This window comes from Barbus barbus (assembly GCF_936440315.1).
Source record: "Barbus barbus genome assembly, chromosome: 2".
NCBI lineage: Eukaryota > Metazoa > Chordata > Actinopteri > Cypriniformes > Cyprinidae > Barbus > Barbus barbus.
Genome location: NC_136730.1, coordinates 6,841,881 through 6,858,615, shown reverse-complemented (window position 1 = coordinate 6,858,615; position 16,735 = coordinate 6,841,881). Strand labels below are relative to the sequence as shown.

Sequence of the window (16,735 nt, the reverse complement as noted above, 5' to 3'; positions counted from 1 at the left end):
AATATTATTTAATAATATAACAGTATACAAATTAATTATACAACTTGCACTGAAATGTGTGTTGGCAGTGTGTTTACACAACCACCCTACAATGATAAAAATCCACCCAGTGTTTTTCTTAAAAATCCAGATAAACCATTACCCCTTTTTCAAATCAATCGGTTCACAGATTCTTGGCTGTGTGACGTCACAGAAACCCAGGCCCCTCCCACAATTGTTGATTGACACTGGCGTTTCAGCACAGACCCGCCCTGAGTGAGCTGTCATCAGTCCGCCATTGTTTCAAAGCCAGAGCAGGGGTAGACAAGGATGTCTTCTATTGAGGTGCTTTGTTCTTAGAAGTAATAATGAACATAGCAGTCGTCATTTACTCCTAACACATCTGAGCCGCTGAAGACGCATAGGATTACCTTTGGTTTTGAAGGGAATGCGCCCCGATCTACAAAAATGTATTTATGTTCGCGCGAATCATTCGTGATGCAGCTTCACCTACCGAAGAAGTGAGTATCACGTTAATCGCCTTTCTTAATAATGTGCTACTTAGCAAGTTCCGTGACTAAAGTTTAGAGTCTTATGAGATCGGCTAGTAACCCCATGGAAGAGAGGGGCGGGGTCAGTAGAGCTCATTAGCATTTAAAGGGAAGGAAGAAATTACACTACCATTGCGAAATTGTAACCAAAGTATGTTATAGACTTTTCTTTAAGACCCTAAAGAATCATTTCAACTCGTGAAAAATCCCTTTAAACTAAAACACTGCTTGTCACTCTTTGCATCTTGAACAGACATGCAGTTTTATTTTATTTTTTTGGCTGTGCAGAATCAACTTTTGAGCATATGCATCATTCCCCATGATGTATGATTATACAACACTGATGTTGTTTTTGGTCACTCTCCTTTATCATATTTATGAGACATACTGTTTATAATAGTGACTGATTTATGTGAGGCTCCGAGTGACAATGAACTGCACTAGAAAATGAATTCTGTCATATTGACAAATATAAAAAATGGCCAGCAAATTGCATCAAGAAGTTAAGATACAACAGCTGTCAAACACACAACCCCAATCTAGCTTTGTTCGGCTGAACTACACAAAGTTGTGCTGTAGCACTCTGCTTGAAGCGTGTTAATTCCCTCAACCAATCAGCCACTGATTGCTGTTGCTGCAGTAGTTTTGTTTGTGCTAATGTGTTTTGTAAATCAGGGTAACCATCCGTGACAGACTTGTTCAGTAACCAATGAACAGCAGAACCAATTTCTACTAAACGATAAAGCTTTATTGAAATTTAGCAGTAAACTCTTAAGTCATGCCGATTTTTTTTCCCGAATGACCATACCAGTTAGTGGTCAAACAAAATCGCTTTTCAATGGATGAGTCCAAAAACAGTGTCAATTGTTATTGTAAATTTGTACACTAGCATTCAAAAGTTTGGAATCAGTAAGATTTTTTTTAAAATTTTATATACAATATTTATTTAATTGTATTTAATTTTTTTGTTTATTATTTTAGTCTCTTATGATCACCAAAGCTGCATTTATACAGTAAAAATACAATACAACTAAAATATTGTGAAATACTATAATAATTCAGAATAACCTTTTTAATTTAATAGAAATATTTTGATAAAATATAATGTATTCCCATGATGGCAAAGCTTTTTTTTTTTTTTTTTTTGTAATATTATAAATGTCTTTAATCTCAATTTTGATGAATTTATTGTGCCCTTGCTGAACAAAATTGTTGTAATAAAATTATATTGACCCCAACCTTTTGAATAGTTGTGCTAATTTTATAATTTAATGACAGTAAAAGAGACTTATCTCTTATTTCTCACATTATTTACTTAAAATTTAAAAAATAGTGTTTTGCATTTCCAAAGCTGTCAATAGACAGTAGTAATGAACTGGGGAATTGGATTAACCTTTTTGATAGATAGATAGATAGATAGATAGATAGATAGATAGATAGATAGATAGATAGATAGATAGATAGATAGATAGATAGATCTAAAAAACACCAACTTTCTTTCTGCTCTGTTGTATAAGTCTCATATATACTACAAGGAAAGACCCTGAGTGAGGTGAGCCATGAACAGCATAACCCCTAAACTGATGGCTTGTATTGTAGCAGTTAGGCCTGTTGTGGACAGGGGTGAGGAGTCCACGGATTCAGGGTCCTAAAGTCTTCCCTTTCAATCCACCTGATGTAGACTGAGGTGTTGATAGACTGGTGAGAGGTCGTGCTCGACGCTGTCTGGCTGAACAGTTTATAAAGTGTGCGTGACACAGATGGAGCGTGAGAGACAGGGGAGAAAGCGAGGATGAAGCTGTAAATTTCAAGTGTGTGTGAGCGTGTGTTCACGTTGATAATGATGTGACTCAAAGTCTGAATAATGAGCTGGGCTCAGGTGGACACACACCTTTGTCTCGACACCCAGCGTTCGGCTGAAGCTTACACTAATCACACACTCACTCACCCAGACACATGCACAAACTCGCGCTCAGATGTCACCCTTTCTCCCTCAGCAAAAAATCGATCCTGTTTTCAGCAGCTTAACACTGCCATGTTCACAAATAGCATTTCCCATAAACACCTGACAAACACTCACATACGTTTACCTATTGTAGCTAAATGAAGGCCAATGTTGATTATAGGACAAACCTCAACCAACAAAACCCCAAATCTCAACATTTTAATGCCACATAAAATATATGTCAAATATGTTCAATCTTCCGATTGAAGACAGCCTCATTTTGTCAGATTATTCCACTTCTGTGGACAATTTTGTCCAGGTGTAAATCAAGTATATTTATTTGTAAAAAAAAAATGTCCACAGACCTAACTGGCAAAATGTTCTTCCTTATTTGGTAAAACAATTCTTAAATAAAGTATACAATTATATAACGTACACACTAATTTAATTCATTAATTTAATTGATACTTTATTTATGAATTGACAGCTGGACAGACAGATGGACATTCCCAATCAATCCTTCTAGCTGCTCTTCATCTCCACACTTATTATCATAATCTATTAATAAAGTGGTAATGAAGACTAATAATGACTGGGTTATAGTTAATGAGTTAGTCAGTACTAATTACAATCGAATGGGTTAATAATTCAGTTCTAGAGAGGCCACAAGCTTTCAAGGACCCAACCAGCAGTTTATCAATACAATAAAACCAATTAGTGTAAATTTGCATGAGGAAAAGTAATTTTTTGAGCTTTTCCAATCCCAATTTTTCACATTCCCAAAGAACTATGGGTAAAAAAAAAACAAACAAAAAACCCCAGCAAGATCGAGAGGGAAGAAGAAGAAGATGAAGAAAAAACAGTCCTTCGTAAACACAAGAAAGAACATCAGGGCAAAAAAACCCACACACTGCTCTCAAGAAAGGAGTTCAAAAAATGAACATTTACAGTAATATCCAAGATAAAAGGTGACAACATGTGCTGATCCATGTGTGTGTGTATCTGTGTTTTTCTGGCTTTTCTCCCCACCGTAGCATTTTATTTCTTAGATTTATTGGCTGGTCTTTACTACCGCATCCAGAGAATTATTCACACTGACAAAACACGGTGAAAACACCTCTTTGTCTTCGTGAGAGTTGGAGATCAGTTTAAAGCCTAATAATCGCTCTGAGTCTTGAAAAACATCATAAAGCAACTGCTGTAAAATTGTGCTTCAGACAGCACTATCGGAGCACTATTACATTTCAAAACCACTATTCTTCTCTCATTTAATGAAGATACAGTGTTTTTTTCTGTCTTCATCTTCAACTTTCAGAAGTTGCACGTCTCCCTCCAAAGTCAAACGAGAAAGTTTCCGCTCATTGCACACAGACATACACAGACATATATGCACAAGAGGCTCATATACTTTTCATCACTACCAAAGAAAGGTTGTTTGCTTTTTAATTTTCCAAAAAGAGACTTAAAAAAAAAAAAAAAAAAGACAAGAAAAAAGAAAAAACATGCAACAAAAATACCTTCATCTCGTGGCCGGTTCAGTGTTGATTCATCGTGTTTTTTTGTGAGTGGACCTAGGGTTAAGACAAAAAGGAGGGAAAAAGAGAAAAGACAAAATTCAAAAAAAGATTACTGTGGCAAGAGAAAAATCAAAAAAGAAAACAAGAAAGAGCAAAAAACAAGAAATCAGCAAGAGGTTATTGTTCTCATTCTGTTCAAAAGTGACAAAATACAAAAGCAAAGGCAAACAACAAAAAGCATCATAAACACAGAATAACAAGAAAGACACAAATCGGCTACAAGATCAAAGAAGTTTGATGTTAGTTCTGTGAATATTATCTCTCGCCATTGTTTTCCTGCGGCTCGCAGGCCTTTTCTTTTACACCAGCTTTACTTGATACCGTTCTGACGGCTTGTTTGGATTCAGGGGATGAAGGAAAAATCAATGAGGAGGAATCAGGAATTAACCTCTGAGGTATGAAAAACAAGAATTCCCATTCCCAGCCTGGTCCCCCCTCCCTCCCCCGTCGTTCCTCGTGCTCCTATCATCCGCCTCGCTTTGAAAATGTGAGAGGTGGTAGAGAAGAGGACCTGAGGGAAGGAGGGCATAACACAGCAGGCACGTGTTCGTGCTCTCACACAAACACGGCTCAAACACCCTCTACGGAAACGGAAACAGAGGGTGCTGTGCTCACACACACACTCGCACTTTGTGTGTAAACGGTGGCGTTTAGCCTTAATATACAAACACAGCACAAAAATAAAACTTTCAAATCAACCATCTCTTATTCACAAACCCTGGAAGTGTTCTGAAACATTTGTGATCAAAAATGCACTCATTTCATATCACCTTTGAAAGTCTTGATTCAAAAGACTGAGACCACAATGACAATCTGGGATTCAGCATCTAAATAAACAAAACATTTTAAAAACAAAGACATGTTTTTGTTCTAATACATTTTACTGTTGTTTATAGATTTTCACTAGTGGTCTCAGGTTTCTACATTTGCAATGCAGATAGATGGTATAAATGAATGGAACTTCATGAAAATCCCCAAAATCATTTTTGGTGGTCAGATAACAATATCTATTATTATCAATGTTTAAAACAGGTAGGCCTATTATTGTTGTGAAAACTGTGATACATGTTTTTTCTTTGATAAATAGAAAGGTCAAAAGAACAGAATTTATTTGAAATAGAAACATTCTAAATATCTTTACTGTCACTTTTGATCAATTTAATATAACTTTGCTGAATCCAAATAGAATCTTGGGTTTCTAAATTTCACTGCAAACAGGTGCAGATAGAAGTGAAAACATAGAAAGGAGTGTAACTTCCTGAAACAAATCATTTTTGTCAGCGCACGCATTATAAAGTTATTTTTAGACCCCTTTTAGAATTCTTTCTGTGTGAGCTGACCTGAAAAATGCCTGTCAAAGAGAGAGAGACAGAAAAGAGAGGGATAGATATCTATTGGACATGGCTGTCCTTTCTCAACTTTAAAGAGGGAAAAAGAAAAGAGTGCATGTATGTGTGAGAGAAAGACAGGTCAGATCACTTTCGCTCTGGTAGAGATGGAGAGTAAAATCGGGGGACAATGTGTGTGTTCGTTGACCGAGTGAAATATCATGTCAGTCAAACATACAAGAGAGGCAGTCCAGCCAAACAGGAAGTGCCATCTGCCACTGAGTTCACAGAAGCATCTGTGAGTCCACTACTGTCTTCCATTTTCTGCGATGACAGGAGAGCACCCGATGGGACACTTGGTTTCAGAAGGTAACCTGATGGTAATGACAGGATGTGGAAGCCAAATTTAAAGAGATTCAACAAAGGGCTGATTTATTGCATGTGAGCATTACAAAAGAGGAGGGAATGTTATATAAAATTTTGACTTTTACCTATTCCTTGCACTATAATGCTTCCCATTTTTGTTCAGACTCAATGCTGTGCTTAGTTTGAATCCATTTCCCATCCTTATGTAAATTAAGTTTAAAAAAAATACTATATTGTTTAAAAGATATGTTTAAATTTAGCTTTGGTACGCAATAAAGGGCAGCTCATTCCTGTTGTGAAAAAAGTGTTTTAATTTTTATAATTTTTTTTTTTTTTAATCAATTGATTATTTATTTATTTAATGGCAAAGCTGAACGTTCAGCTGCCATTAATCCAGTCTTCAGTGTCATATGATCCTTCAGAAATGATTTTAACAAATTCATTTGGTGCTCAAGATAACATTTATTATTGTTATCAATGCTGAAAGCTGTCAACATATTTGTGGAAACCATACTTTTTTTTCAGGATATTTTAATGAATAGGAAGTTCAAAAGAACAGCATTTGTTTGAAATAGAATTATTTTGTTACAAATATATTTACTTTTAAAATTGAATGCATCCTTGCTAGATATACGTATCAATTTCTTAGACCCCAAATGTTTGAAGGCACATACACACAGCTGAGCCATTTTCTTAATTTCTTCATCATTATAATTTCTCTCTATATAGACTTGCTGTCTCAGGATGGCCCTTCAACCTTCCGAAATCAATTCCACCCAATCTTAGAGGCTCATTTCTACTTTCCACTCTCTGATTTTTACCTGGATGAAGATATTGCACCCAAATTCATCCTCCTCCAATCCATTTGACCGTCCCTTGCCTCTCTCATATTCATTTTCTTTCTCCTCTGCTGCACGCCTCCCATCCAATTTGTTTTCTGATCATCTCTCCTCATCATTTCTCTTCTCATAACCTCTTTTTCTAAAGCCTACCTCCTCTCTATTCTCTTTGGTGCTTACACAATCTATTATTTCAGCCCCAGTTCCAGGTGCTGACCTTCCTGTGCCCTCTGGCCTTAACAGGGCAGCTGATACCAGCAAACGGCCTACGTAAGAACGTGCGCATGTGATGCTCTTCTGCTTTTGCACACATGCACGTATTTGTGCGAGTGTGAATGTGGTTAATGCTTTATCTGTTTTTGTTGAGATGTTTGTGGTATGAACGTTTTTGCAAGGCAATTTGTTTATCATTTTGTATGTGTGTGAATGGATGACATAAATAATCATGCCTTGCATGCATGCACATGATTGCATGTGTGTCAAAGTGTTAGTATGTGTGTATACGTGACCGAAAGTAGATGAACGCTACGCAGGAGTTACACAAGGTCGCTGTTTTGCATGGATGAGCTTTCTCACTCACTCACACACACACACACACACACACACACACACACACACACACACAGCAAGCCTCATCAGCAGATGCCAGTCGAATTACACACTCCCTCAGTGTTAGATGTCAGGGCTCGTAATCAGGCCGACCACAGGTGTCTGTGGACCGGAACATTCTAGCAGGAATCTACCCTCTCCTCTGATATCCCAAACGGGGGGATATGAGTTCAATCTGCTACCTGTGGCTCACCCTCTTTACAGAAATATGATTCAGAAAATCAGCTTGAAAGAGGAATGAGATAGCCAGATGGCTTCCACCTGATGTTTTCATGCCTCTCAGCTTCTCCTGAGTGGAAATGGGTAGAAATTAGAGTGGAGATAGAAAGAGAGCACCGAAGTGACTTTGATAGACTGGATATAATTTAGCTCTATTTAATAGCATTAAAGATGCCTTGCCGACCTGGTGTGCGACCTTCTATTATACGACATGGGGAGATGTAAATGAGAATTAGATTTAGCATTGGAGGCATTTGTATTAAACAGAGTATTGCCACAGTCCAGCATGGATCTATGAGTTGAGGGCTTTTTTCGCTTTGATAAATTGGTGAGGAAGATTCTTGGTAGAGAGAGGAAATATGTACCAGTATTTAGCATCACTGAGATACAATTACAGTTTTTATTATAATTTTGAATTAGTTTTTATATTGTCCATTTTTTATTTTGGTTCAAGTTTTAGTAATTTAGTTGTGAATTTTGCCATTTTTATAAGTTTTTATATAGTTTTTAATGAAATTACAAACGTAGGTTTGGGAGGAGCCTAATCATTCAGTCCTGTCAATCACCATAAAGACCCTATATGTGACCCTGGACCACAAAACTAGTCATAAGGGTCAATTTTTTGAAATTGAGATTTATACATTATCTGAAAGCTGAATAAATAAGCTTACCATTGATGTATGGTTTGTTAGGACAATATTTGTCTGAAATGCAACTATTTGAAAATCTGGAATCTGAGGGTGCAAAAAAAAATCTAAATATTGAGAAAATCGCCTTTAAAGTTGTCCAAATGAAGTTCTTAGCAATGCATGTAGGAAAAATATATATCTTCATGGAACATGATCTTAAATTAATATCCTAATGATTTGTGGCATAAAAGAAAAATTGATAATTTTGACCCATACAATGTATTGTTGGCTATTGCTACAAATATACCTGTGCTATTTATGACTGGTTTTGTGCTCCAGGGTCACATATAAGCAGCTCTCATTGCACCTTCTCAGCGTCAATTCTTCTGGCATCCCTCCACCTCCCCATCTCCTCCTCTATTTCTGTTTTTCTCCCTCTAGGTAGTACCGCAATGGGGGGATTTGAACTCGGAGCTCAAGCCGAGCCTCGGGTTCGAGCCTCCATTGAGGACAGCAAGCCAAGTTTGTTTACCATTAACCATCAGGACTGGATGGGCAGGCGAACTTGTGAATTAGGGTTTAGTTGTTTCAAGTTAAACTAAGAGAAAATGAGAAATGTTAACAACTAGATTAAAAAAATTATTTCTGAGTGAAACTGGATATTCAATAAGGAAAACATACAGGATTTTATTGATATCCAATTAGAAAATTAATGGATTGGTTGGATATACATATCAGAAAGGAGGCTAAATAAATGGGAATTTGATCACTTAAAGCAATTCTTCAGTAGCTCCTACAACATTTGACTACTGCAGAGTTTAGTTCCAAATCTAATTAAAAGCACCTGAATAAACTAATCAAGGTCTTTGGTTTTACTCGAAAATTACATCCAGGTGTGTTGGAGCGCGATTGGAAGTAAAACTCCGGCTGTGTCCAAAAAGCAGAAAAATTACACCTCCGCAGGCAACATATGGAGGTAAGAAGGCAACAAGGCATGTCCAAATCATGTGATTGTGTGACATCCTGTACTGAGACACCTTCATGTGATTGATTTTTGAAGGCAGTATTGATGTATCCTCCTGCCTATAATATCTCACTCTCCTGTGTGTTCGATGCTGTGACAGTTAAGCTAAAAAGGCAAGAAACTAGTATTGTAATAAAAAGCTCTCTTTTTTGTAGTAGATCATTATGTTCTCTCAGAAGCCTTTCTGAAATCAGTTTCAGGATGTACCTTTGTTCGCAAATGCTGCCTGCAAAATCACTGCCTAACAGGGCAGCAAGGCAACAAGTCAGCTGCCTAAGTTTTTGGACACAGTGTAGGTGGAAAAGTGTCTTTATATACCCATGGTCCTGAATGATTATCATATTTATATGCCATGATATTTACACTGAACTCCAAAGCAGTGGTTCTCAATTCAGGGGGTCTCATCGAACTACCAAGGGGGGCTTAAATTGAGAAATTATTATTATGAAATATTTGTTATTTTCTCCCATAATGATTGAAGAACATACAGTTCTGGATTAGAACATAACTTATGGAAACACCAAATGAATCATGGTTTAGTAATTTAATATATTAAAATAATTAATCATGTTAATGAATTCAATATATCAATAATTAAACCAAAATATTGTATTGGAAAAAGGGTTAAGGACCACTGCTGCAAATGATTTTATATAACCCTATTATATTACTATTACGGTGTCCAAAAAGCCACAGTATTGCCATGGTACCACATACAAAAAAAAAGGTAATATGTTAGATTTGGAGAGGGAAAGAGAGCATGAATGATAAATAGAGAAAAATAGGACGCTGAATGAAAGTGGAAGGAGTGTTTGGTGTAGATAGAGAGAAAGAGAGACACACAGAGATAAGGTGACTGGGATGGAGTGAATGTGTGAAAAGAGGAGTATTTGAACAGAGCAGGGCTGGATGGGATGACATTTAGGTGTGGTGGAGGTGCAGACAGCATGAAGGTTAAAACTGTTTCCCCGGTAACCTCCGCCGCATGGAATTAAAGCTAGGTCTCCAGAGAAACACGATTCCGGCGATATATCTGCCTGCTCAGTCATAAAGACTGCAGAGAGCTGTCATAAGACTGACATTACACTTTTCAAATCCTGCATCCAGCTGACATGAGCCAAGAGCTCATTATAATGACTGCTTTAATATCATAATCTAAGAAATAATGTACTTAAATGGTTCACTTTCACAGAGATCATCTTTTAACTAAAATATGTAAGCATCCTTAAAACAAGATCAATATATATCTGAAAAGTAAAACTGCATAAGATATTGTGTATTATGTATTCAGAGAATGTACCGTAAATGTATTTGCATTTGTATTGCTTGATAATTTAACTTCTTTTAGCATAAATCTCATAAATTTTATGGTGTAATTTCAGCGTATGATATATACACTACTGCTTCAAATTTGCCAGTAAGATTTATTTTTTTTAATAAATAAATAAATGTGTGGCGGGAGGAGCCAACGACAGACACAGTGGGCGTGGCGTCAAGCCTCGGAGAGGTTTTTATTAAACAATATATCAAAATAAAGTGTCCAAAGGGGGAGAAAAGTGTCCAAAATAAACAGGGATCTGGTGTCCTCGTCGTGCTGCGGGGCTGTGCAGGAGGGCAGTGTTCAGGAGGGAAGGGTCCAGGGAAGGGGCGGAGTCCGGTGGCCGCACGCGCTCCCCTCTCGGGGCCGGGAGCGAGTGGCGGCGGCGTCTCTTGCGCGGCTTCGTCCATCTTCGGCCATCCCGGCGCTTCTGGGGGATTCGGCGGCCCGGCATCCTGGCCCGTCAGCCGCCTAACGGGTGCGGCAGTCCTCCTCGACGCTCCCTTCCTGGACCCACGAGGACACCAGCGTGCATGCACGGGGGAGAGACCGGTCTCACGAGGAGAGGCGCGTTCGGCATTTAACGGCGGCGGTGATGAGGCTCTATTCACGTCAGGTGCGCCTCATCACACGCCGCCAGCCCTGGCTGTTTCAGCGCCCCTCCTCTCTCACACACCCACTCCTGTCGGGAGCCTGGTGAAGGGCGGCGAATATGGGACGGGGTGGTGATGATGGACAGGGGGGAGGCAGCCGACTCGTCACATTCCCCCCCCCCAAGCGACATCCCCGTCCTAGGGTCGCCGCCCACGCAGGAGTGCTACCTTCCTCAACCAGGCTCCAGCGGTCGGAGTGGGCGGGGCAGGGATTCCTCTCCGGGCAACGTTCCCTCTCGCACCGCGCCGGAACCGGGACAGAGAAACCGGGTATTAGTTGTCAGCCTCAACCAGCCACACGGTAAATGACCAATAGAAAGAACGTCACTTACCCCTTTGGTGGCTGGGAGGCTGTCCCCGTCGTTCCTCTGTCCCCGTGCGGGTTCCACGGCTTTTTGCGAGCGAGAGGGGATGACGTCATCAGATGTTGCCCAACTGCGCTGTCTAGGCTCCGCCTGCCCGCATTCTCCACCACTGTGGCGGGAGGAGCCAACGACAGACACAGTGGGCGTGGCGTCAAGCCTCGGAGAGGTTTTTATTAAACAATATATCAAAATAAAGTGTCCAAAGGGGGAGAAAAGTGTCCAAAATAAACAGGGATCTGGTGTCCTCGTTGTGCTGCGGGGCTGTGCAGGAGGGCAGTGTTCAGGAGGGAAGGGTCCAGGGAAGGGGCGGAGTCCGGTGGCCGCACGCGCTCCCCTCTCGGGGCCGGGAGCGAGTGGCGGCGGCGTCTCTTGCGCGGCTTCGTCCATCTTCGGCCATCCCGGCGCTTCTGGGGGATTCGGCGGCCCGGCATCCTGGCCCGTCAGCCGCCTAACGGGTGCGGCAGTCCTCCTCGACGCTCCCTTCCTGGACCCACGAGGACACCAGCGTGCATGCACGGGGGAGAGACCGGTCTCACGAGGAGAGGCGCGTTCGGCATTTAACGGCGGCGATGATGAGGCTCTATTCACGTCAGGTGCGCCTCATCACACGCCGCCAGCCCTGGCTGTTTCAGCGCCCCTCCTCTCTCACACACCCACTCCTGTCGGGAGCCTGGTGAAGGGCGGCGAATATGGGACGGGGTGGTGATGATGGACAGGGGGGAGGCAGCCGACTCGTCACAAATGTTTATTCAGCAAGGATGAATTATTATTATTTAATAAACAGCCCTTAAAAATGTATTATGATTTCCAGAAAAATATTCAACAAAATATAAACTGTTTTAGATAATTATAAGAAATGTTACTTGAGCATCATATCAGCATATTAGAATTTTTTTTTTTTTGAAGAATCGTGTGACACTGAAGACTGGAGTAATGGCTGCTGAACATTCAGCACAGCCATAATTAAATTATATTTTATATACAGTATTAAAAATTTACAGTATAACTGCATGTTTTTACTGTATATTTGATAAAATCAGCCTTGATATAAGCAGGTGACACTTCTATCAAAACCATTTACTGGTCCACTGGTGGTGGTTGAGGAGATTTCATGTAAAGCGATTTGAGTACCCAGGAAAGCGCTATATAAATGTAACGAAGAATTATTATTATTATTATTTAAAAACTTTTGAACGGTAGCATTATCAGAAACATTTCTTAGTTTCTTAACAGCCACTGAGACTAAAACATGAGTTGAGGGTCGAAAATGAACACCATCCAAGTGCCAAAGGCAAGTTAAAATTGGCTTTGGGTGAATAAATTGAAGGCCAGTTGGCAAGTAACTTTATTAAGAACTGCAATATAATGCAGGATTTAAGACGTTTTAAGACAGGGGTGTCCAATCTGCTCCTGGAGGGCCACCTTCCTGCAGTATTTAGCTCTAAACTGCTCCAACACCTCCTGCCTGGAAGTGTCTTGTAATCCTGAAAGCCTTGATTAGCTGGTTCAGGTGTGTTTAATTATGAAGGCCCTCCAGGAGCAGGACTGGGCATCCATGATTTAAGTCAAATTTGAAGAAAACACCTGTCAGGACTAACACCCACCGACTTTTACCTCAATGTGGTGACATATGGCATGCTGTTTGTATTACGATATGAGGTATGTAAAAATACAAAATATAAATGGCTTCAAATAAAACAAAAGATTATTATTTATAAAAACAGAAATATTTATGGCTGTGAAAATTGTCACTTTGGTAAAAATATATTTACAATAGGAAAAAAAGTATATTTCATGTGATGCCACTGTTCACTTTTAAAGAACAATTTAAATTATTGCATTGTAGTTAAATAATAGTGTTGTGAGACAAATGCATTTGTTGGAGTACAAATCTAGTAATATTATTAATCTCAAAGAACAAATTATTAATATATATTTTCATAATTAATATGGGATTCTAATATCTTGCATAATACTTAAGACAAGATTAGGAAAATGCTGTTGGTTGTAATCATACAGTGTCTTTTCAACAAAAACATTCAACAATCATTACTCTGCAATAATGGTTTGTGACAGCTAAGTCAAACACTCCATAGTGACTTATGAGGCTTATTAATAACTTTTATGTGTGTGTCTGTGTGTGAATGTGAGAGATTGTGTGTATGAGTGCACACATGACAGATCCAGGCTAATCTTGCTGATTTAATATAATCTAGCTCATTTTAAGTGACTATTGTTTTTCTCCTTTTCCTGCTGACGTTGCTGTAATCCTGTTAAAACACACAAAAGCAGCCGCTAATCACATGGATCAAAATACAACATGTCACTTTCACTGACAATGTTCCACCACGCCAGCTTCTCTTCTCTTCTCTTCTCTTCTCTTCTCTTCTCTTCTCTTCTCTTCTCTTCTCTTCTCTTCTCTTCTCTTCTCTTCTCTTCTCTTCTCTTCTCTTCTCTTCTCTTCTCTTCTCTTCTCTTCTCTTCTCTTCTCTTCTCGCTGTGTCCCCAGTAACACTTTCAATACCTCTATTCCACAGAAATCTGCAGATTTTCTCACTAAATCAGCATAGTAAATGGCAAAAAAAACTATGCCTGGACCTGCCTATGGTACGTGTACCAGATCTTTTTTTTCCCCCTCACACAGTAAAAACTGATAAAAGGTCAGACTGGTTCACTGTTCACGTACTTTCAAACTTCCAATCCATTTTTATTTTCACCTTATACCATCTTTCTCCCCAATTGCTCTTTCCTTCTTTGCCTCTCCCACAGTTTCTACCTCCACATTTATCCTTCTCTGAAGCACCAGGAGAGGTACAAGCCCGGCGTGTGAGTATGCGTGTGTGTCTGTTTTTGAATCTAATTTGTATTCACAGCCACTTGCTGCCTAAGCTGCAGCAGGCACTGAAGAGACGGCCCTTTGAGCTACACGGAGAGAGAGAGAGAGAGAGAGAGAGAAAAAGAGAGAAGGAGAGAAAGAGAGAAGAAACAAGTGAGAAAGAAAGCAGCAGGAGGAAAGAGAGGGAAAGAGAAACAGAAAGGAAATGAGAGGGCAATGGCTCTGCATGCATGCATATGTGTATGTTTCCATATTTCTCTATGAGTGAGAGGAAAGGTGGAGGGAGGCATTTTGAAGCCTGTTACCACCCAAGAAAAAGAAACTACTTAAAGTAGTTATTAAAGAAATAGTTACTTGTGTCATTATTTGTTCAAAACCTGTATGAACTTATTTTTCTGTGAAGAAGAAAATATTCTTGTCATTACTGTAGTCAACTTAAACCATAAAAACATTACTGATGTGAACTACTTTTATGGTGCCTTTTTAGCTTTATTTTTTGAGCTTGACAGCACGCTATGCATCACTATTAACTTCAACACCATTCAAGGGTTTGGAATGACATGATGGTGAGAAAATTATTGGAGTTAACTATTCGTTCAACTTTTCACACCAAATCTCTACTTAATTTCTGGTGGCAGACCAATATATATCACAAAGGCCAATACCAGACATCAGTAGATATCTGTCATTTTGTAATTATCGGCATTAGCCAATGTGTTTTTCTTTGTGGCGTGTAAGTGTCAGAAGCACTGAGAAGCCTAGTGCCTAAATTACAGACGTGGAGGAGCTCTCTGTCTAGTAAAAGAAAGGCAAACTCAATAATACTTTTTTTAATATACCGTCGGCATTCAGAAAATACACATTTGCATCATTTAAACAAGACTTTGAATACCTATTAAATATTTAATTCCACAAACCTTGCAAACTTCAGCAAATCCAGCTGTTAGGCCCAACATTGTTTCCTGTATAAAAACACATGTACTCTGTGCTGTTAAGGACGCAGCCGGACACAGAGGTAAGTGTAACACACAGTGACTTTATTTGCAGAGATCGTGCAGTGGATGAGTGCGGCTGGGGATGAGAGGTGAGAGTCCGCTTAGAGGAGGCATGGGATGCCAATGGGGAAGGAACTGAGTGTTGTCTTTGTGCTTTCCAGGAGCGAGGAGCGGAGCAGCCGATGAGGATCGGGGTGACTGAGAAACTGACCACGGAGAGGAACAATCTGGACACAGGGAGACAACGGGACGGAGAACAGGAGGTAAGTACAACAGGTAATGTATAGGAGGTAATACTCATCGAGTTTGGCTTGCAGGAATGGAGTCCACGTTGGATTAACGAGATCGGACACTGAGTGACTGGAGGTGAGTGCTTTTGTGTGGTTCTGGGTGATGATGGTGATGGGGTGCAGGTGCGTGTGATCAGAACTCAGGTGACGTGGATCGTGGTAATTGGCTGGGCGGAGAGCCTGGCCGTGCTGTTACAGTACCCCCCTCTCCACGACCCGCTCCTGAGGGCCGACCCCGGCGTCGTGGTGGTCTGCCCCAACCCCGTGGGGCTGGGAGTTCTGGGTGAGTGGCATGAAATTCTTCCAGGAGCGTCGGGTCAAGAACATCCTCTCTAGGAACCCATGAGCGTTCTTTGGGGCCGTAGCCTTCCCAGTCGACCAAATACTCTAATTTACCACCACGGCGCCGGGAATGTAAGATCTCCTGGACCCTGTAGATGGCGCCTTCATCCACGACGAGAGGGAGAGGGGGTTCCTCGACCGGACCAGGCTCTGGGGAAACAGGAGGAGAGAAGGGTTTTAATAGTGAGACGTGGAAGGTCGGGTGGATCTTGTATTGTGGTGGTAGTTGAAGTTTGTATTTGACTGGGTTGATGCGTTCGAGGATGGTGAAGGGGCCAACGAATCTGGGACTCAGCTTTCGGCAAGGCAGGCGCAGTCTGATGTCCTGGGTGGACAGCCACACTTTCTGCCCAGGATGGTAAGTGGGGGTGGCAGAGCGTCGGGCATCTGCTGTAATCCTTTGCCTGCGCACTGCCTGCTGCAGCTGATGGTGCGCCGCGTCCCAGACTCTCTCGCTCTCTCGGAACCAGTAATCGATTGCGGGAACATCGGAAGGTTCTCCTGACCATGGAAATAGAGGGGGCTGGAAGCCGAGAAACTGGTTCCAAGAGTTCTGGTGGCTATGGCAGAAGGTTCTCAGGAAGCGACCAATCTCCTGGATCTTGCGTTCAGTCTGTCCGTTGGACTGTGGGTGGTTTCTGGAGGTCAAACTCACGGTCACACCTAGGAGGGAGAAGAAGGCTTTCCAAACTCTCGAGATGAACTGCGGTCCTCTGTCGGAAACAATGTCCTCAGGGATGCCGTAGTATCTGAAGACATGGTTGAAGAGTAACTCGACGGTTTGGAGGGCAGTGGGTAGACCTGAGAGCGGAATAAGGTGGCAGAACTTCGAGAAACGGTCCACTATGACTAGAATACATGTGCAGTTAT

The 16,735-nt window shown here is 40.7% G+C and overlaps 1 protein-coding gene across 1 annotated transcript in view; it reads right to left on the bottom strand.

Moving 5' to 3' along the window:
- LOC306888749 (neuroligin-2-like) overlaps nt 1–16,735 on the bottom strand; it is a 170,010-nt gene that overhangs the window by 71,995 nt on the left and 81,280 nt on the right. Inside the window, exon 3 of the mRNA XM_079447180.1 lies at nt 3,993–4,046. Coding sequence (XP_079303306.1) covers nt 3,993–4,046 — 54 coding nt within the window. The remainder of the gene's footprint in view (nt 1–3,992; nt 4,047–16,735) is intronic.